General features: G+C 37.6%; 1 protein-coding gene across 7 annotated transcripts in view; it reads left to right on the top strand.

The window, feature by feature from the left end:
• Nucleotides 1–21,870, top strand: part of HMCN1 (hemicentin 1) — a 755,474-nt gene that overhangs the window by 558,259 nt on the left and 175,345 nt on the right. For all 7 annotated transcript variants that reach the window (XR_009531210.1, XM_060091137.1, XM_060091136.1 and 4 more), the window contains 8 exons: nucleotides 4,438–4,613; nucleotides 6,981–7,077; nucleotides 10,379–10,501; nucleotides 11,266–11,427; nucleotides 13,663–13,944; nucleotides 16,602–16,769; nucleotides 21,087–21,200; nucleotides 21,780–21,866. Coding sequence is in view for 6 of the 7 variants with exons in the window: in XM_060091137.1 (XP_059947120.1) it covers nucleotides 4,438–4,613; nucleotides 6,981–7,077; nucleotides 10,379–10,501; nucleotides 11,266–11,427; nucleotides 13,663–13,944; nucleotides 16,602–16,769; nucleotides 21,087–21,200; nucleotides 21,780–21,866 (1,209 nt within the window). In the remaining variant the exon portion in view is untranslated. The remainder of the gene's footprint in view (nucleotides 1–4,437; nucleotides 4,614–6,980; nucleotides 7,078–10,378; nucleotides 10,502–11,265; nucleotides 11,428–13,662; nucleotides 13,945–16,601; nucleotides 16,770–21,086; nucleotides 21,201–21,779; nucleotides 21,867–21,870) is intronic.

The raw sequence follows: 21,870 nt of genomic DNA, 5'->3' as shown, positions 1-21,870 counted from the left end.
CCCTGGAACAAAGTTGGGTCCTCAATGGCCTCCATTCATAGATTACACTTGTCATTCCACATTTTAGTATACCTTTGCATTTAGAACTTTTTCAGGGTTTTACTTGTATTATATTCTTGGTTCCTGGAATAATGGATTTGTTCTGTAGTCCTCAAAGAGTATCTGTTTAATGCAGGCCTTCTCCTCTAAGTCCTACCTCACTTCCAAATAATTTACTCCTGTTCAAAATATATTACTTTTTTTTTTTTTAACCTCCAGGCCATGTGGATTGACTTCCCTTTTTGAGTTTGCCAAAACAAATGTAATCATCACAAATAACTTATATAATAAGTCCTAATTTTTTAATAAACAGGCCCCTTGTTTCAACATGGTTGCCATGCGTCTCTAATTAAGCTAAAAAAAAAATTCCAGTTGGCCTCAAATAAATTACCCAAGGCTCATTATGCATCCCTCTTTTTTGTTGCTTCTGCAGTTGGCATGGGTCTGTATCTAGCCTCCAGCTGGTGCTCTGTGTCTGAGATAACAGAGGGTCTAAAATGCCCAACTGCAAGGAATCTAACTCCTTCCCTTAATGGGTCACTTTCCTGCTTTATGAAGAACTGGAATGTTTCCAATCTAAACTATCCTTAAAGAATGATACATCAGGGCCTCCCTGGTGGCGCAAGTGGTTGAGAGTCCGCCTGCCGATGCAGGGGATACGGGTTCGTGCCCCGGTCTGGGAGGATCCCATATGCCGCGGAGCGGCTGGGCCCGTGAGCCATGGCCGCTGAGCCTGCGCGTCCGGAGCCTGCGCGTCCGGAGCCTGTGCTCCGCAGCGGGGGAGGCCACAACAGTGAGAGGCCCGCATACCGCAAAAAAAAAAAAAAAAAAAAGAATGATACATCAATCTAAGTATGTGACACAATAGCTCCTTCAATCATGAGCAAACAAGCAGATGAGCAAGCAAACATTGGTATTCACTGGTTTTAGTCAACTGAAAATCTGGGATAGGCTTCTTCCATTTCTGCACTGGTTAGTGTCAAAAGTGGACCTGGGAGGTGATAGAGAGTTGATATTTTTCAGGAGTTATGAAGATGTGCGTCACTATTTTTTATCATTTGTTAAGATACTCCCATACTACCTTTTTAGTCTGAAAACCAGAATCTTCCCTCTGTTATAAAAGTCAAGTGGCTAGCCAGCCCATACGTATGCTTTAGAATGTGCGTATGTGTTTAGTAGCTTGCTGTGTGTATATATTTTGAATGTTAAAGAAGTGCCAGATTAAAATAGGTTTTTAATGTGAAATTAGCTTCCAATCTATGCTCTACTATTAGTATTATGTCCCTATATTATATTCCTAAATTTGTGATAGTAACCTTGGCAATCTTGGATCTATTTGGTGCATAATGATTCTGCAGCCTCAGAGGTAAGTCCCTGTCAGATTTACATTGTAGAATGTAGTGGTGTAGGAGGAGCAGACACTGTGTAAAATAGCTTTCCCTACAATTATAAGAGTAGTTCATTAAAACTGTTTCTCCCTGGTATAAATTCTGAGTATGCATCACCATACTCTTAGGTGCTGAAACATGAGAATAGAGTTTTTAAATGATTTGGATTCCTGTAGTACCTTATCTTTAAACTGAAGCTCTGAGAACTTTCTTAGAGATCACACACTCCCCAGTGTTTTAACAAGAATAACCCTGTGGCAATTCTGACTTGTGTAATTACATTTCACAAGTATAATGTGTAGGATGAGAAACAGACACAACACACCCCTTCCTAAGCAACATGACCGCAAAGCAGAGTAGGGATAACATCTAAGGAAGCTGAGGATCTAAAGGGTAGAAGCTTGTTCTCTTCTCAGACTAAACAAAAAATTGGAAATGAAAGACAGGGAAGAAAAAAATAGTTGTGCTGTGGTAATATATATCCTTGATTGTAATTAGATTTGCTTTAATTTATGTTAAGAAACAAATACTCTATTGTTTTTGTATTTTTCCTCTCAATTGAAAAACTTTGAGCTTGATTCAACTCATTTAGCTGTAAAGAAAAGTAATTGAAGGAAAAATATTTGGAAATAAATTAGCATTCTGCTTTCTTGAATTGTTTCTGACTTTTACGTCTGCAAGCAGTCATAAAGAATCCATGCTCTTTTGTAAATTCTACAAATAATCTGAGATAAACATATTTTTATATAGTTGTGGTACATTTTTATCCACGGAGGACAGACTTAACCTGAAATTATTTCCAACTGTGAAGTTGTATGTAGGACTCTCTATGCTAAGACTGGTGAATATATCTTTTTTTTTTCTCATAATATCTTAGAAGATGGCACTCATTGTGCTGATTTTGCTGAGATTATAGAAGTTTTAATCTCAAACAGACTAGTTGTATATCTTTTATCTGTTGTCTCACACATTAAAAACAATCCCACTCTTTTCTGTCACCCGTAGATTACTTTAAGCTTTTGGAAAGCCAGATGTCTGTTGTGCTGTTAAATTTAGCAGGACAGATCTCTGCCCAAAATTTCCACTGATCTGTTCCAGCCATTGTGCGTGGAGTTTCTTTTGTTAGCCTCATTTTCTTTGGGTTTAGCACAAGTCCTGCATCCAGAAACAGCATAAGAAATACCCTCTAGGGCCTCCCTGGTGGCGCAGTGGTTGAGAGTCCGCCTGCCGATGCAGGGGATACGGGTTCGTGCCCCGGTCTGGGAGGATCCCATATGCCGCGGAGCGGCTGGGCCCGTGAGCCATGGCCGCTGGGCCTGCGCGTCCGGAGCCTGTGCTCCGCAACGGGAGAGGCCACAACAGTGAGAAGCCCACATAACGCAAAAAGGAAAAAAAAAAAAAAAAAAGAAATACCCTCTAGTTCAAATGCCTTTCCCTGTGGAAAAGACATGGTAGCAGAGAAACCTCCTGGTCATAGAACATGGTTATATAACCTCCTGGTTATAGTCCCTTAAGCTATAGGGACTAGCTTAAGTACCCTGCGTTCATTGTCATTTTGCCACATGCAACAGTATCAAGCTGGAAACAATGGCCAAAGGACTATCATAATGTTCCTTACCATAGAAGTCTTATTTCTACCAAAGCATTTGGAAAATCCTTTAGGATTCATTTCAATGAAACTTAACCTTTCTTTTTTTTTTTTTTTTTTTTTTTGCGGTACGCGGGCCTCTCACTGTTGTGGCCTCTCCCGTTGCGGAGCACAGGCTCCAGACGCGCAGGCTCAGCAGCCGTGGCTCACGGGCCCAGCCGCTCCACGGCATGTGGGATCTTCCCGGGCCGGGGCATGAACCCGTGTCCCCTGCATCGGCAGGCGGACTCTCAACCACTGTGCCACCGGGGAAGCCCCTAACCTTTCTTACCAAAAAAAAAAAAAAAACAAAAATACTACAAATATGGTATGTTTCCTACAATCCTAAATAGTTATGGGATTTAGTGAGAAATGGCTGAGGAAATTCCCCTCTGTGCTTTTTTGGAGTGGCCCTTTTATAACAGGCCTGATTTTATCATTAGTTCATGATTTTGAATTATTATAAATATAAACCTGAAAGAGTCCTTGAGAGCTTATGGAGCCCACCGTCTAATTCTTGGCAGGGCTGTACCTCGACCATCTGAGACAAATGATTGTTTACTCTATTTTTTAATACACCCAAGGGAATGCAGTTCCTTAAACTTCTCCAAGAATATATTTCAGGATCTGACAAGCCTTATAGCGAGGGAATTCTAATTTTAATCTCATTAAAATTTCAACTCATTTCTTCTTTTTATGTAGTTGTATGCTGTACAGCTGGTCACTGTTTTAGTTTGGTCTTTAATGTATCATTTATCCCACATGGTCTTTATTCCATAGAAAACTGACAAGGCACCGTGGAAAACCAAAATGAGCTCTAAACTGCAAGTCAGAAGACTCCTAGTTTTGCCACCAATTAGTCACGTTATTTCAAATAAGCTCTTATCTGTCACCCATCTTATGTTTTGCAAACTGTGAGGTGGGACAGGATGTACTCTTGCAACTCTATTTTTTTATTTTGCCTCTGTGTTTATGAAATTTACTTTCTTTTGTGAAAAATAAACATCAAAAATGTGTTTGCTTTTAATTCATTGTTATTTCCAAAATATTTCATGAGTGGTTTAAGACTTTGAAAATCTTAAGTGGTGACATCTAGTTCAAGAAGTTTCTTAAGTGGGCACTTGGTGAGAACTTCCAGTTCTAAAATTTTTTATGTGAAAAGTTCGTGAAAAAACTATTTCTGTTCAACAGGAACACATTAATCAGTGATTTATGAACACTTGATTCTGAATCAAATGATGTGCAGAGGGTATGTTAAAATTACTGTGATCCTACATCTTAAAAGAACTAATAAAGTTATTCAATATATGTCCTGATGATTAATAAAGACAAGCAGTATGCTGGCCTCTTTTATCCTGAGGGAAAAACCCATCTTTCACTTAGTTGCACCAAATATTGTGGGAGAAGAACAGAACATCTCTATCCTCATTAGCCAAGCTGTGGAGTTACTATGTCACAGTGATGCTATTCCCCCACCGACTCTGACCTGGTTAAAAGACGGCCACCCCTTGCTGAAGAAACCAGGCCTCAGTGTCACTGAAAATGGAAGTGTGTTAAAGGTAAGCCTATAGATTCATTTATTGCTTCTTATATTATTCCTAAGCTCATGGCTTTGGTATTACCACTAACAAAGTAGTACCCCTATTAAACTTTACAAGTATATTACTAATTTCATCTTATAAAATTCTAGGAACCCTTTTATTAATGAGGTTTGTAATATTTTTCAGTTTTATGCTTAGTAAGGTTTAAGTATTATACTTAACTGTCAATTCATGTTTGTAGGCAGAAGCCATTCAAAAATACTTCTAGGAAAATATTATAGAAATATTCTAAGGAGTGCATCATCTTCAGTCATTCAGCCAATCAGCAAATACCCATTCTAGGTGCTCTGCATAGGGATGCAAAAAAGTATGACACATTTATGCAAAATGTCTTCCAATTTTGCATAATTATATGAAAATTTAACAGCTCATGAAAAATGCAATGAGTGCTCTAAGTCTCTAAGTTAATTACCAAGTGGATGATATAGACAGTACATTTGGGAAAGATAGCGAAACGTGAGGCTGTGGTTGTCCAGAATAGTCTTGGAAGGCTACATGGCTTTTTATGGGTAGATAGGACAGAAGGCCTGTTTATGGGAAGCAAGTAGGCTAGTGTGACTGAAACAATTTAACAAAGTGAATTTTGGAAATAAGGTTGAGTACGTTGATTTAAGCGAAATAAGAGCTAACATTGAAAGCCAACTTAAGGAATTAGGATTCAGGAAGCCAACAGGCCATTGGAGTATTTATAAAATCCTCATAATAACTGTATTTAGAATTGAAAGAATGGCTAAGTAATCTGCCCACGGTTACTAAGTGGCAGAAATGGGATTTGAATACAGGAGTATAGCTTCAGAATCCATGCTGCTAACCACTACACCATATAGTTTCTTGGTAAAGGAATATTATTACTGTCAAGCAAGGAGAGTCTTGGGAAATGGATAATGATTTTCAACACAAAGGAAGCTAAGATGCTTACACAAGGAGGATAGAAGTATAGGAGAGAGTGAGAGGGAGGTGAAAGTGTATATTGGAGGCGAGAGGATGGAGTCGTTCGGAATTATGATCCTGTAACGATGGAGCTGGTGAGGAAGGAAAGTCCGGAGTCACTGTTGGAGGAAAGTAGGATAAGTCAGTTGAGCTATATGGGGGGGGGAGCAAAAAGCACTGCCCCTTCTCAGAGGCAGACCCCAGAATTCAAGAAAGCAGCTGGTAGAATTCTCAAACCTCAGCTCTGACTGAATGATAGAAGGAGACGATTGTATAAACCACAGGTCCCAGCACTGCTGGGGGAGAGCTATACGTGATTAGAACTCTCCTAGCAAATTTTAGTGAGTAGAGAAGTTCATTTCTTCAGAGCACAGATCCCAATAGAGTTGGGAAGCCAGGAGAGAGGTGATGGTGAAGAAATCCTAGGATCCACTGAGTCTCCACCACTGAGGCTAGCCAGGCACCCTGGAATGTTTGGGTCCATAGGAAGGAACATAGGGCGAAGACCTCATAGAAATGAAAACTTCTAGTGTACCCCTGCTGTACTAAATACTTTTAATGATAACTCCAACTTCAATGATTCTCTTTTGAATGTTTTAGCAATTGATTTCAAAGCTTTTAGCAATTACATACTGTTTGTTGTACCTCTTAGATTATCTTATATTCTTATTTATACCTTGTTTATTATTAAACTTTTTTTATGTTCACATACATTATATTCTCAACTAGATTGAAAATTCAAGTCAGAAACCATATATTACACCATACTTCTTTGTATCTTCTACCTATAGTACCTGGTACAAGATTCTCATAACTGCTGAAAGGTCTATGAATAAATGATAAATGAGTATTAATGTATGTTGCAGATAAATATATGGAAAGTATTTACTGGTATTCAGTTATCTACCAAGCACCAAACTGGGTATTAGGAGATTGAGACTAATTGAGTATAATACCTGGCTTGAAGAAGCTTACAAACCCAATATGGGAGAAGACATAATAAATTAATAGTATGGGTATTATTTTACTGAACAAGGACCTGGGCATGGAAAGATTGTATATTTAAAGCCCTGAATAACATATTCAGAAATTAATTGTGATTTTTTTGTTATTTTATCTGAATCATATTTAAAAGGCCTTTCTAGACCTTCAAACAGTAAAATTAATGAGATTCAAATAAGGTATAACATAAATGAGAATTGCTGAATCTTGATAAGTGTTGAATGTGGGTGATGGGCATATAGCCATCCATTTTACTGTTCCCTCTATTTTTTACATGTTTGAAAACCTTCAGAACACAAACGAAAAATCAGAGATCACAAATAACATTAATAGAAAAGCCCCAGTTACTTATGAAATAGAAACTGTGGTTTCAAAGCATGATTTTGTTTTCAGATTGAAGATGCTCAGGTTCAAGATAGTGGTCGTTACACTTGTGAGGCAACGAATGTTGCTGGAAAAACTGAGAAAAACTATAATGTCAACATTTGGGGTAAGTGGGATCAGCCCCTGTAAAGCAAATGACACAGCTTGTGGTTTAATCTTTGATTCTTTGTGTCAGTTCTTAAAATAACCAACCACATAACTAAAATTGATCATCATACAGACATGGACACTAATTAATATGTTTAAATGATGCTGAACTGTCCTGAATATCAGCTTATATAATTAATTCAAGAGCAACTAGACGGATTTCCTGAACCTAAACATGTTGGTCACTGTAACTTTGATGCAGAACAGTTCTGCTCTCCTGCCTGATTAATATGCCTTTTAACTTCTACAACTGAGATCCTCTAATGATTGAGTGTTCTCCATGAACAGAGAGTGTGTTGGTCAGTTGAAAATAAGTCAAAAGGCTAAATTGTGTATGTGAATTATATTTGTGTGAGAGAAAGAGAACACATGCACTTGTGGGTGGGAGATGGGATTACTCTGCTGACGAATGTACAAAGCTATTCTTGCTTGAAGTTTTACTATTACTGATTAAGATAATTCTTAGGAATAGTCACAACTTTTATATCACTGTAGTTGTTACACTATGTTTAACAGTGTTCCCATTTCCTACATATTCACCTTTATTTTAAGTACTTCTTTAAATTCATTTATAACATATTAAGCTCTCTTAATTTTGATTGTATTTGTTTAAACTTTTTAATTTTTGAGATAGTAACCTGAAATTTACCTTTGATTATAAAAGTTAATTCAAAAACACATTTTAAAATAAAAATAGGTAGAGGAAGTAATCTAATTCCAATAGAGAATAAATATTTTATGTATAAAATGACTTGTTAATTATAAATCATTATTATCATTTAAAAAAATCTTGAGGAAAATTGTAAGAAGTATTATCATTCACCTGTAAAAGGATTTACTGTTAAACGACAGAGTTTACTATGCAGTACATTTATATTTGCTACGTTTGTTATGTATCATTCACTTCTGTTCCTACCTCCTTCCATCCTTTTTCTCCCTTTGTATTTCCCTTCTTTCCCTTCTCTTCTCATTTCTTTCAAATGGGGAAAATATTCATATAACTCCCAGTATGGACAACACTGAGCTAAGTCTTATCAAGTAAAGTTTGAAAAAAAAAAAAAAGAAAAGAAAAAGAAAAATTTGGAGTGATGATCAATTAGAAAGTGAGGTGACGAATTCATTTTTAAAATGCTGTATTAGAGATACCTGTAGACTGTTCATGTGAAGCTGTCCTCTATGCCATCAGAATTATGAGCCTATAGCTCAGGAGAAAGAGATAACAGTTAAAAATATGAGGTTAGAGGCATGAGTGTATACGTAGTAGTAGAGATCCCTTAGTGAGAATAAGAAGAATGTGTACAAAAGAGTACTGTATAGAATGACCCTCACATATCACATAAGAAGGGAGACAGAAAAAGAGACCCCCAAATGGGAAACTGAGAAGGAACAGTCAAAGAGGGAGGAGGAAAACTGGGTAAAGCTTGTGTCATGGAAACTAAGGGACAATGGTGTTCCCAGAAGAAGAACACAGACAACAAATAAGTTGGACATGGTTAGATAGATGAGTGAATGAATGAATGAATAATGGCACACATTGCAGAGAAGCCAAATGAGACATAAAATACAAAGTGTACTTCACAACTGAGTAGACCAATGCCTCTTAAAGAAGAAAGCAGGTTGCAGTCAATGTAAGAATGAATGATAGGGGAGAGAAAGTTGAGACCTCAAAAATCATTTATAGGGTGACTAGGTACTATGCCACATGTAGGCATAGAGAGCTTAAGAAGAAAGGCAATGACACTGGTTACTGAGTTCAGTTTGCGGCAAGTTGAGTTTGACAGTGCCTCTAAGGCATCCAAGATGAGATGTTAAGTAGTCAGATATAAAAGTCCAGATCTCAGAGAGTATCTGCATTACAGGTACAGATTTGGAAGGTACAGATTTGGAAGCCATGGGAGTAGAGGAGGTGGAGTTTGGGTTGGAGATCATGAATTTATAGTGGTGGCAATTTGTGTAGTTGTCATTTTCTTCTGTACAATTTTCATCTGTGGGATAGGTGATGACAGAGTGAACTATAGGATTCATCCCAAATTAAGGGTATTGCCAAATAGGAAGAGCAATGGTGCCAGGCAGTTGAAAATATTGGCAGAGGACTAGCTGAAATTACTGATCATGAAATCTAAGTTAGATAGTGAAGTTGGTAAATAAAAGAGTAAGCAGCTAGGTTGGGAGGCTTCTGAGAGGTTTAAAGACTTGAGATTCAATTAGGTCATTGAATTGAGAATTGGGAATAGTTGCGTGAAGGAGCTATAAGGATAGAGCAGTTGTCAGAAAGTGGCCTAAATTTATAAATTGATAGGAGAAATGTTCTAGATGGTGAAAAGGGTATGGCCTCTGATGGAGAACAGGATGAGCAGATCAAGGAACTGAGTAGCCAGGTGTTTAGACATGTGGATATTCAGTTCATACAGAATGTGGCAGGTCTTTATGTAAAGAGAAAGGATAAAAACAAGTACCAAATTGTTCAGTGAATGGAAAAAGAATGACAGGTTCACAGATGGTGATAAGAAAAAAAGAAGTAAGTGGGTGACATTAGCCTCAAAAGAATAGAGACTTTCATGGGGGTGCTTGAACAATGGCTGGGAGCAGCATTTGGCAGTGAGGAGGATTCTCCCACTCCTCAACTCCCAGGAGCTTGGGAGAATAAGCATCTATCACGTGATAATACTGCAACCAGAAAAGTGTCCCAAGGGAGAGTTCAACCAGCAAATGCAGACTCAGCCTCTTTGAGTAAAGTGTGGGTAGTCAGAATTCACTTTGGGGGTTCCAAGCAGAAGCTGGAGATCAATGGGGGGATGCAGACTGTGCAATCTAGGATAGGTAGCATGTCTGTTTCTCAGATCAAATTCCTTACCTCTGTTCTTTACTATATGTTATATGCCTGATGTCTTTCTATTCTGTTCAACATGAGATATCAAAGCTGGAGAGGCACAATGACTGGGTTAAATTTAAATTTGGTAAGTGTCTTCATTTCTTTTGGTGCAAGATGTCTAAATATCTAGACTGTATCTCCTTTTTATATCACTCTGAGTGTTTTGATAATTAAGTTTCTATCTGTGAAAATGGGAAGTCTGCTATTAGGTATTTATTCTAGGTCTTACAGTTGACTTATAATGTGGTGTTGATATGTCAACCTCAAGTGCTAAATTATTTACATGTACCATTTGAGTGGGAACCTTTTTTTATTTTTACATGCAAAGTGTTAGGGAAATTTTATATTTGAGTGTAAAATAATATTTTTCCTTTTTTTAATCTTTCAGTACCACCGAATATTTATGGTTCTGATGAACTTGCTCAGCTTACAGTCATTGAAGGGCATCTTATTAGTCTATTGTGTGAATCAAATGGTATTCCACCCCCAAATCTCATTTGGAAGAAGAAAGGTCAGTTTTCATCCTCTGACATTTATAAAATTAAATATAAATATTAAGTGAATTTATATTTTGTTTGAGAAACATGCCAACAAACTTTCTTAAGCTTTGCATGGGAAAATACCAGACAGCAGAATTGCTTTGTGTTAAATGTGCCATATGTGATACTTCTACAATATCAACCTGAAAATTGTCAGTTTTGAGACTCACTGCTCCCAAGAAGAAATTAATTTTCTCCATTAATTCTTTTTTAATCAAATGCATTGTAGGGCAGCTATAATGATCAAGAATCCACCATTCAATGAACTATTTCTTTCTTCTTTAAAATAGGTTTAAAATTTTTCTTCTTTTTTTTTAAAGCAAACATTTTTGCTGTATCTGTGACAGTTTTGTAATGTACGTTAAGATTGAATTCTGCAGTTGAACAGATTTTTAGTTATTCATCAACAAATATCTGTTTCCATTAAGTATCAGATCATCTAAATTTTTAGCTGATCTAAAAAATAATTCTTGTTTTACTTAAAGATTTTATTTTGTTTGTTTTACTAAGTATGTTTTCTTTTAAATGCAATATTGATTGAAAGAAAAATTTGCAGAAGATAGTCTGCTCTTTATCTTCCTCCTCCTCCTTTTTGCATAGATTATTATACAGTGTCCTCTGCCTTTTAAGTATGTGAACTAGGAAGTAAATATATATGTATATATACTCATTAGAGTATATACACAAAACACCTTACATTTATGCTTCACATTCTGCCACTTGGTTTTCTTTGCAGGCTCCCCAGTGCTGGCTGATTCTGCAGGGCGGGTCAGAACTTTATCTGGAGGCAGGCATTTGCAGATTTCAGTTGCAGAAGAATCTGATGCAGGGCTCTATACATGTGTGGCATCAAATGTTGCTGGAACAGCAAAGAAAGACTACAATCTGCAAGTTTACAGTAAGTTATTAGTTAGCCAGGCTTTGGCACAATTTTTTTAAAAAAACCTCTCCATCCTTCCCTTTTACTTTTTCTTCATATCTTTAAGAGTCATTCAAAGTGGTATGGTTATAGTATGCAATTGGCCCTCCATATCCACAGATTCTGCATCCATGGATTCAACCAACTGCAGATTGAAAAATATTTTTTAAAAATCCAAAAAGTTACAAAAGGCAAAAATTGAATTTCCACGCACCAGGCAACTGTTTACATAGCATTTACATTGTATTTACAACTATTTACACAGTATTTACATTGTATTAAGTATTATAACTAATCTAGTAATGATCTAAAGTATAAGGGAGGATGTACATAGCTTATATGCAAATACTATGCCATTTTATATAGAATGGACTTGAGCATTTTGGTATCTGAGGGCGTCCTGGGACCATTCCCAATGGATACCCAGGGACAACTATACCTTTCATAAGACCCACAAATTTTAATTGTGCTGATGTAATAAAGAGAGTAATTACTTATTTCTAGCTGTTATTTATTCAGCAATACAGCTGAACATCTGCATCAGCTTGCTGCTGGCAGATATATCACTGTGGCTGTAACTTTTGGGGGTCAGGATAGTGTATGTGTGGAATGGAGAAGATGGCATTGTACCATAGGGTATATTTACAATATGTAAAAATACCTCATTGTAAAGAATATTTAATTTATATAAGATTTTAAAGTATTTAAAATATTTACATTACCTCATTTAATCTTTACATAGCTGGGGTATGAGACAAAAATATTGCCTCAAAAGTGTATGTGGGGGCTTCCCTGGTGGCGCAGTGGTTGAGAGTCCGCCTGCCGATGCAGGGGATACGGGTTCGTGCCCCGGTCTGGGAAGATCCCACATGCCGCGGAGAGGCTGGGCCCGTGAGCCATGGCCGCTGGGCCTGTGCGTCCGGAGCCTGTGCTCCGCAGTGGGGGAGGCCACAACAGTGAGAGGCCCGCGTACAGCAAAAAAAAAAAAAAAAAAAAAAATGTATGTGGAAACTTAAGCCCAGAGAAGTTTCCATGACCAGCTGAGGTCACATGGCTTGTATGTGACAGGATTGGCCCTGGAACACAGGTTTACCAACACTGGTCCCTTTTCTTTCCCACACACGTGTATTTGAGTTGGTTTAATCTTCTTTCTTGGAATCAGTATCCACTAGGTGAATTTAGCTATAAATTTACAGAATCACTGGCCATCAGTGGCTTAAACAAATAGAGGTTTATTTTCTCACATAATGAGAAGCCTGAGGCTGGCAGTCACTGGAGTTGGTCTGCACCTTACTCTTATCAGGACAGGAGATCTAGGATCCTCCTGGTCCTTCCTTTGTTATCTCAAGATGGTTGCTGCATTTGTAGTATCAAGTCCACATTGAAGGCAGTGTGAGAAGGGGAAAGAATGGTATCTTTCTCTTTTGGCAGGAGAGCAAAAAATTTCCCAAACCCGCCCCCTCACCTCACCCCTGCCAGCAGACCTCCATTTAGACTCTTTAGGTCTACGGTGATTCCTGAGGTCACCTCAATTTCCAACAAAGACTGAGAAAGTCAGCTTTTCCAACTCCTCTAGTGAAAGGAAGAAAGGAATTGGTAACAGACATTAGTTCATGAGCTAGGCTATCATATCTACTTTAAAATTAGTACTAGAAGACTTCCCTGGGTTAGAGCTACAAATGATAATTCAAATAGTTGTATAACTTCTCAAAAGCAGGGAAAGTAGCTAATGCAGTATTCTTTCCTTACTATATTGATAGCTTTATTTTAGTTATGAACCTGTTTAGGTACATTGGAGAAGAATTCTACCTCTCAGTACAGCAATGCCATGTCTATTAGTCCTGGGTCTTTTCTTCAGTAGCTAATTTTTTGACATCAAAAATGAATTTAGTGTGTTTTGTCATATTATTCCTAGATATTTGTTTTTATGTTATTGTGCTTAGTAGGTTTTCTTTAATTTCATTTTGTAATGGTTGGTTTCATGAAGACCTAAATGTTTTCGGTGGGTATATTCGATTATAGCATGGTGAGTGAGCTTTCTACTTTTCTGAATTTTGTGATTTTTGTTTTGTTGTAAATTTGTACTGCTTGTATGGCCACAAGAAACAATAAAGCATTTTCTTTCAAAAAAAAAAAGAATTTAACTTTGCCTGATGAAAATTCTTATATAAGACTTAAGGCAAACATTTCCTATTCTTTTCTTTTTTTTCCCAGTTCAACCAACTATAGCCAACAGTGGCACCCACCCTACTGAAATCATCGTAACTCGAGGGAAGAGCATTTCCTTAGAGTGTGAGGCGGAGGGTATTCCTCAACCAACAGTGACCTGGATGAAAGATGGCCGCCCTTTGACTAAGGGAAGGGGAATGGAAGTAACGGATAAAGGTCATATCCTTCAGCTGAAGAGTGTCCATGTGTCTGACACAGGCCGTTATGTGTGTGTTGCTGTGAATATAGCAGGAATGACTGACAGAAAATATGACTTAAGTGTACACAGTAAGTATAAACAGGCTCAATAGGTCTATTCACTGGCTAATATAATCTGTAGCCTCCTGGATGGGAGATATAGGCCTCAAATGTTGAGTCTTTTATTTATAGTCGATTATTTTCTACATTTGCACCACTTCTTTAGATCAGTCTCATCACTCCTCCTACTATGCCTGACCTTCCATATCTTACCTTGCTGAAATAAGCATATATTGGATATTCTTTTAGGAAAGCACATAGTAAAGCAGATAATTATCTTCTTCAAGTACTTTTGATCCAGTGCTATCCCAAGTAATATTCCATGATTCTGTGTTTTCCACATTAGCTGACTTGGCTAGTGTACGTCTAGGTTCCTTAGAGCTTACTGACTGAGCATCAGATGGGCATAAGTTGTACTGAAGTCAGCTTTAAAATTCTAAGTAATGAGCAGTAAATGTCCGTAGGAATGGACCAAACACACATGTACTCAGGGACACCTATTTGTATGCATACAATTTGAATTGCATTTTTTAAATCTATAGAAATGGTAAATCAAATAGACATGGTCTTGTAACTTAAATCCAGTTAGAACATGCACAAAGTCCAGTATTAAGATCTTGTAGTTTGCAGCCAGTGTGTAAACCAAAGCTAAAGACTGAAAAGGGATCAGTCCTATGTATCGTTTTGTTAGATTGTGGTTTTTTCATTCTTTTTAACGGGTGCTTACTATTTCATTATTTGAATGTTTCATACTTTATTTGATCAGTTCTCTAGGGAGGGACATTTAGGTCAGTTGTATTAACAAGAATTTCTGTCATAAAATTTCCTAGGCAAGACTGATGTTGAGAAATCAAGGTCTCAGATTAGGCTAAATTCCAGTTGGCTCAATCTTCCATGTACTTCAATTCTGCAAGACCATTGAAAGTGGAGGGTGTCACTGGCCCTTCTGTGTGCAGAAGGAAAACATGATGGAGGGGTAGCTTTCCATGGGGCTAATGAGGGACATAGAGGCACTCAAGGCCTCTGTGTAGCCTTGTTTTATCTATGTTCCAGTGCTGGCTTAATTGGGTTTTAACACTGGTTCTCCTCTGACCCAGCCCTTGCACTTGTCCAGGACTGTTGGGTCAATGTGACTTGTCACTCTATCCTCAGACTATCCTGATTCTACTCTGCTCATTGCCCAAACCCGTCTTCTCAACCCACTTTGTGTGTCTCACATTTTTGCATTCACAAGGCATATTTGACCCCAAGGAGCTGGTCACTTAGGTCTTTTCTAGGCTTCTGGAACTGCCCCACCCCTGCCCCTCTTGGTTGGTCTCTAACTCTCAGGCAACTCCTTCCTCTCAACCTACCTTATTGTTTCCCTCTACTCTTCCAGCCTGTAGTGTTAGAATGCCCCAGGGCTCTGAAATGGGCAATACCTGCTTCTCTATCCACACTCTCTCAAGGGTGATTGTGCCAATCCCACCCCCTAATGTGATTGAGCAAGGGAAACACCTAGGAATCATCCTTGACTCCTCTTTTTCTCATATCTGGTGTCACTAAGTCCCATCAACTCTACTGCTCCTATTCCAGTTGAAACCACATTTGTCTCCATGAGATGGATTGGGGTGAAAATAAGGAAAAAACCAGCAAGGAAACAACTAGCCCAAGGAACAAAAATGTGGTTAGTATAGATAACATGAAAGCTGGTGTGTTTCACGAGGTTTTGAGCTTCTAATTTGTTTGATTGTTTTTAATTTTTAATACTAGAATTATTTGTTAGAAAATTCTGCCTATAAGAAAGTCATGAATCCATATTACCAGAAAAGATGAGTGACTCACAGAAAATCATTCACCACTATTAGAATAATAATATGAAAGTCATTTGGGGACTTCCCTGGTGATCCAGTGGTAAAGAATCCACCTTCCAATACAGCAGATGCAGGTTTGATCCCTGGTCAGGGAACTAAGATCCCACATGCCGTGGGGCTACTAAGCCCACGTGCCACAACTACTGAGCCCAGGCACCTCAACTAGAGAAGCCCACATGCTGCAAACTACAGAGCCCACGCGCCCTGGAGCCCACGCACCACAACTACAGAGCCCACATAACCTGGAACCCTTGCACCACAACTAGAGGGAGAAATCCCGCACGCCACAACTCGAGAGGAGCTCACATGCTGCAACGAAGAGCCCGAGTGCTGCAACTAAGACCCAATGCAGCCAAAAATAAATAAATAAAATAAACAAATTAAAAAAAAAAGTCGGGCTTCCCTGGTGGCGCAGTGGTTGAGAGTCCGCCTGCCGATGCAGGGGACGCGGGTTCGTGCCCCAGTCTGGGAGGATCCCACGTGCCACGGAGCGGCTGGGCCCGTGAGCCATGGCTGCTGAGCCTGCGCGTCTGGAGCCTGTGCTCCACAACGGGAGAGGCCACAACAGTGAGAGGCCCACGTACAAAAAAAAAAAAAAAAAAAAAAAAAGTCATATGTTGCTATTAGTGAGGAAGAAGTGACATTTTTACTTCCAGGAGTGTTGTCGTCATCGTCATCATCATCATCATCTTATTGTTGTGATTGCTTATTTTGCTTACTGTTGACTAGAAAATGGAAACCTTATTTTTAAGAATAAGCTGTTTAGAATTTGGTGTTTGTTACATACTAGCCACCCTCCTTTCCATTTCTTGTTTGTTTTGTTTTGTCTTACAGCCCCTCCAAGCATCATAGGAAACCACAGGACACCTGAAAATATCAGTGTGGTGGAAAAAAACTCAGTGTCCCTAACTTGTGAAGCTTCAGGAATTCCCCTGCCTTCAATTACCTGGCTTAAAGATGGGTGTCCTGTCAACTTTAGCAGTTCTCTGAGAATTCTCTCAGGTATTAGAAATTCTTGTAGCCTGATAATCTGATTAGCTTCCTGTGGCCACAGTTTCTCCTTAATTTCTCATAGCTCCATGTCTTATTTTTTTCTTTATGATCTAGCTGCTTACTATAATACCCACTGATCATATTAAGAAAAAATTTTAGAAGCTATATGACAGAAGCTATATGACAATGGGGAAAATCTCTAAATATCTCTATATCCTTTTGACAAAGAAATCTTGGCACTCACTTATTACTTAAATCATGGGGATGTCAGAGCATTCATGCTGGAATGAGTACCAACCAATCTGAAAAGTGAAGAATGAAAAGAAATACTTGAAGCCAGAGCCTAGAGTGAATAATGTTATATAACATATCTCTATAATTCATGCTGGAATGAGTACCAACCAATCTGAAAAGCGAAGAATGAAAAGAAATACTTGAAGCCAGAGCCTAGAGTGAATAATGTTGTATAACATATCTATAACCACGAGTTTAAATTTTTTCACAACTCTAAACTGAGTGAGATTTATATTTCCAAGATGGAATAGTTTCAAGTGAGCTAAGATTTTATCATTATTGTAAAAAAGATATTCCTCTTATTCCTTATCTAATTATGTAGGAAAATCTATTAGCTTATTCTTTATGGATCAGCGTAAGTGTCGAGAGAGGTGTCTTGGGGCATGCCACAGGAATCTGCACTTGGCCCCTTTCAGTAATAATTTGAGTACAGACTAAGAAAATAATCTTGCCAAGTTTATGGGTAATAAAAAGCTTGGATATTTAGAAGAATACCTAATGTGCTGAATGAAGGCATCTGAATTCAAACACACCTCACTCTGGAACTTTTGAGTTAAACCTAACAAGATGAAAGTTAAGTAAACTCCTGCACTCACATTCAAAAACCAGTGGTGAAAATTAGGGTGAGATATATCTTCAGAATTCTTCATATGAAAAGATCTCTGAATTGCTTTGGTTATTGAGTATGCATTAACAGTATAATGTGTTTATCATGAAAACAGATGCAGTGTTTTGCCACATGAATAAAATATATTTTCACCAATAAAACAAGTAAAACACCAGTTGTATTGTGGATTTAACTTACTCATTAGGAAGATTAGAAGAAGGATTTATTGACAGTATTTTTGAAGGAGGATAATCATGATGGCAAATTATTGCAAAGTAAACTATATGTCCAATTCTATTTAACCTGAAAAAATAAACCTTGTGTAACTCATGACAGCATAGTGAAAATTACATTTAAATACTTGAAGAGCCATGGCATAGAAAAGATTATGTTGGTTCCGTCTAGTGCCAAAGGTTAAAAGTAATACCAGTGTATGGAAAATTCTAGGGACAGATTTTGGTCTGAATACAAACAACTTTAAGAAATATTCGTATTGTTGAAAGTCAAGATGAGCTATTTTAAGAGGTAACAAGCTCCCTGCCCCTAAATTTGTTCAAAGTTTAAATTCTCACTTTTGAAGGCTTTTTCAGAAAAGATACTTTCCTAGTATTTGAATTAGGTCTGAATAGCCTAAGATCCCTCTGTTTCTTCAAGATCTTGGTCTACAAATGATAGGGGCTTAATGAGGAATATACATTGCTATAATTATTATATCTATTGCCTATAATACTAGATTTATAACCTCAGGCAAGTTTCTTAACTTTGCTAACTTCAGTTCTTCACTTGTAAAGTGAGGATACTAGTGGTATTTGCCTCTTAGGGGGTTTTGTAAAGATGAGTTAATATGTGTAAAGCAGCTAACACAGTGCCTGCTTATATCCTAAGCATCCAATACATGTTTGTTGTTATTTGCCATAGACAACCTGGTAAAAGATTTGGGTCTCCCTATCCTAGGAAACTTTCCTGTGTCCTACAATGCTTTCATTTTTGAAGGGCTGCCTGCCTCTGTTGATCTTAAGGAATGCCTACGGATGGCAAAGATTTCATTGCAGTTTGGTTACCAAAAACCTGAACACATTATCTTCTTATCTTATAATCATCCTTATATTATTGGGTTTTTTTAAATTCTCAATTGCTGAAAAAGTAGGAATTCTTTTTAAATATAATAACTACATCAGGGCTCCTGGAAATGAAAAAGGCAAGATAAAATGAGGTACTCTGGCTTATTATAGATCCACAGGAGTAGTGTTTTGGTTCTATTGTATAGCTTTGTTTTGCTTGACTAGCAGCTGGAAATCCCTGAGCGAACACATTAAATGTACTTCACCTTGTGGTGCTGCCAGAAGAGTCATTCAGTTTTACAGTCTGAACATGTGTGTTGTGCAATCGATGACTGAGAATCAGATGAATGGCGTATGACTCGCTTGTTCCTTGATCGGCTGCACATTTCTGTTTCATTAAGATTAGTCCTCCTGAGACGTTAAGTCAAGCTTTTCTGAAAGAAGTACTTTGTTGAAGGTCCTATCATTGTTATGAAGTTGTCTGCCAAGAACAGATAGCTGCTATAAAAATTTAATAGGTACGAGAAATGTCTCCATCTAAGTATAATTTACTGTCCAACCTTTTTTTGTCTTTCACTGCAATAAGGGAGAGGACCAGGAAACAAAGAGAAAGGAAAGATCATGAGATTTATGATTATGAGGTTGAGGTTTGCAGAGCCAGCAATGACTCATAAACATTGTATTTTTTTAGTATCTCTCAACTGGAATCATATTATGGTCTCACTAATCTGAAGTAGCAGTGAGTGCTTTTGAATCCTTTCCTAATTAACATAAGTTTTTTGACATGTTTAGGGAATTTCTGTATTCAACTTTGCTAAAAGACTGTGGTAAAAGACTGAATTTAGGTAATCGGTTTTGTCTGTCTAAATAAGATACTACTGAGTTCACCTTTCATTGGTTTGAGGATGAGTAGGTTGCTTATAGGAAAAGCTCAATGAGGGCTTGTGTTTATAAAAACATAAAGCAGATGGAAACTCCTGATAAATTCAGATCCAGGTGCATATTTACATGAAAGTTTTATGTTTAACCATTTCAATGTTTTTAGTTCAAATTCAGGGTACTAAGCAAAAATACACCGAGTGGAAAATTATTACAAAACCTAAGAAATGATTTACACTTTTTTAAACATCTTTATTGGAGTATAATTGCTTTACGATGGTGTTAGTTTCTGCTGTATAACAAAGTGAATCAGCTATACATACATACATATATATATATATATATATATATATATATATAGCCCCATCTCCCCTCCCTCTTATGTCTCCCTCCCACCCTCCCTATCCCACCCCTCTAGGTGGACACAAAGCACACAAAGTGTATATAAGTCCATGCCACTCTCTCATTTCGTCCCAGCTTACCCTTCCCTCTCCCCGTGTCCTCAAGGACTCTATTCTCTCAGTGTGTCTCTTTGTTCTCTGCCAGCTTTGTTTCAGTCTCATCTGCTGGCTCCTCTTCCTTGGTCCTTAATAGGAGATTTCCTCCAAATTACACCCTTCAGCATATCAGAGTTTCATTCCCAGTCTACCAGAATCTTTCTTCATTACATAGAAGTTCAAAATATAAAGAGGAACAAAATCAGCGTCGTGCTAATGAACAAAGTGACCCTCATAAACTTTGATGTAAATAGTGCTAGAATTCCATGAAACTCAGTTGAAAACTGGTAGTCAGTCTTCCTGGTTTCATTCATCACTTGTATATTGATGTCATCCCAATCTGGGTAGTTGGTGTAGTCCTCTTTCTAACGTTCCCATTTCATGTGTTCCACGACTAACTGGGAATCTTTTCGTAAACATCCTGTCACAGTTGTTTTTCCAAAGAACGAATCAGAGCATGACTTTTTTGTTTATGTACTTCCATAGCCTTTAGTGAACACAATAAAGTCTAAATTCCTTAGCATAGCATTCAAAGGCCCACAGAATCTGGTCATACTCCAACTAGTCTCATCTCTCACTGTTTTATCCGCCTGTTCTGTTTTAGGTGCCACACCTCACATCTACTTTCTACCTCTAGATCCTCATTCATACTCTACCTACAGCGGTGTCTCTTAACTCCTCTCTGTGTTAAAGAATACTTACCTTTCAAGATTATGTTCAAACAGTACCTCTGTGAAACTCCATTTCTTACTTGCTGTCACCTAGGTTTGTATTAACTTTTTTTATCCATTAAATCAGAAATTTCTTCTGAATTATCTGTTCTGCTTCGTATAGCCTTAAAACGTGATATTTTTAAAAAGCTTGACATAAATGCATTTTAAAGGCCTTTGAAGTGAATTGATTAAATTTTCCCGAAATTCAGCACTACACGGCTAACTTGTAAAGTTACAGATTTCTTTTTGCGTCATCTGGTTGTTTGCTTCTCCAGGAGGAAGGACTCTGCGGTTGATGCAGACCAGAATGGAAGATGCTGGCCAGTATACTTGTGTTGTAAGGAATGCAGCTGGTGAAGAAAGAAAAACCTTCGGGCTTTCAGTATTAGGTATTTATATAACTTACAATATCTAGACAAAATAAAATTGTCTTAAATACATTCTGGAAGCAAAGTTAAAATTTATCTGCAGCTTGAACTTACATTTATGTATTCTTTGGCCCCTGGACTGTCACTCTTGGCAAGAATTCAATGTTAGAATGGTTTGTACGTAATCAGTTGGCTTAAAAAGGCTGAAATGCCATGTCTTATCAGTTCACAATTGTTCAACAATGTTCTAAGACTCTGATAACTTGTTTAATGTGAGTGCTTATCAGAGTTATAGAGGGAGAAATAAATGTCTAATAGATTTTTTTACTCATTGACTTGTTGACATTTATCCAGATTTTATGATTTACATACAATAAAATTCATTATAATTGAATTTATGACATATAACTGTATAGTATATCTTAGAATTGATCAAACAATATGATAGCATTATTCTAGTAAACAAATAATAATGAGAATTTGGAGGGATTGTTTTAAAGGGTACAGCCTAATAAAAATATGAAAATAGATGCCTCTAAGTAACCATTCTGCTGTTAGAACTGTTACTTTTTCTGTCTTTTTTTTTTTTTTTTTTTTTAGTACCACCTCACATTGTGGGTGAAAATACATTTGAAGATGTGAAGGTAAAAGAGAAACAGAGTGTTGCGTTGACTTGTGAAGTGACAGGTAA

The sequence above is a fragment of the Mesoplodon densirostris genome, chromosome 2 (genome assembly GCF_025265405.1).
Source record: "Mesoplodon densirostris isolate mMesDen1 chromosome 2, mMesDen1 primary haplotype, whole genome shotgun sequence".
Lineage (NCBI taxonomy): Eukaryota > Metazoa > Chordata > Mammalia > Artiodactyla > Ziphiidae > Mesoplodon > Mesoplodon densirostris.
Note: the sequence above shows the minus strand (reverse complement) of the source record. Positions and strands in the feature narration are given on the sequence as shown.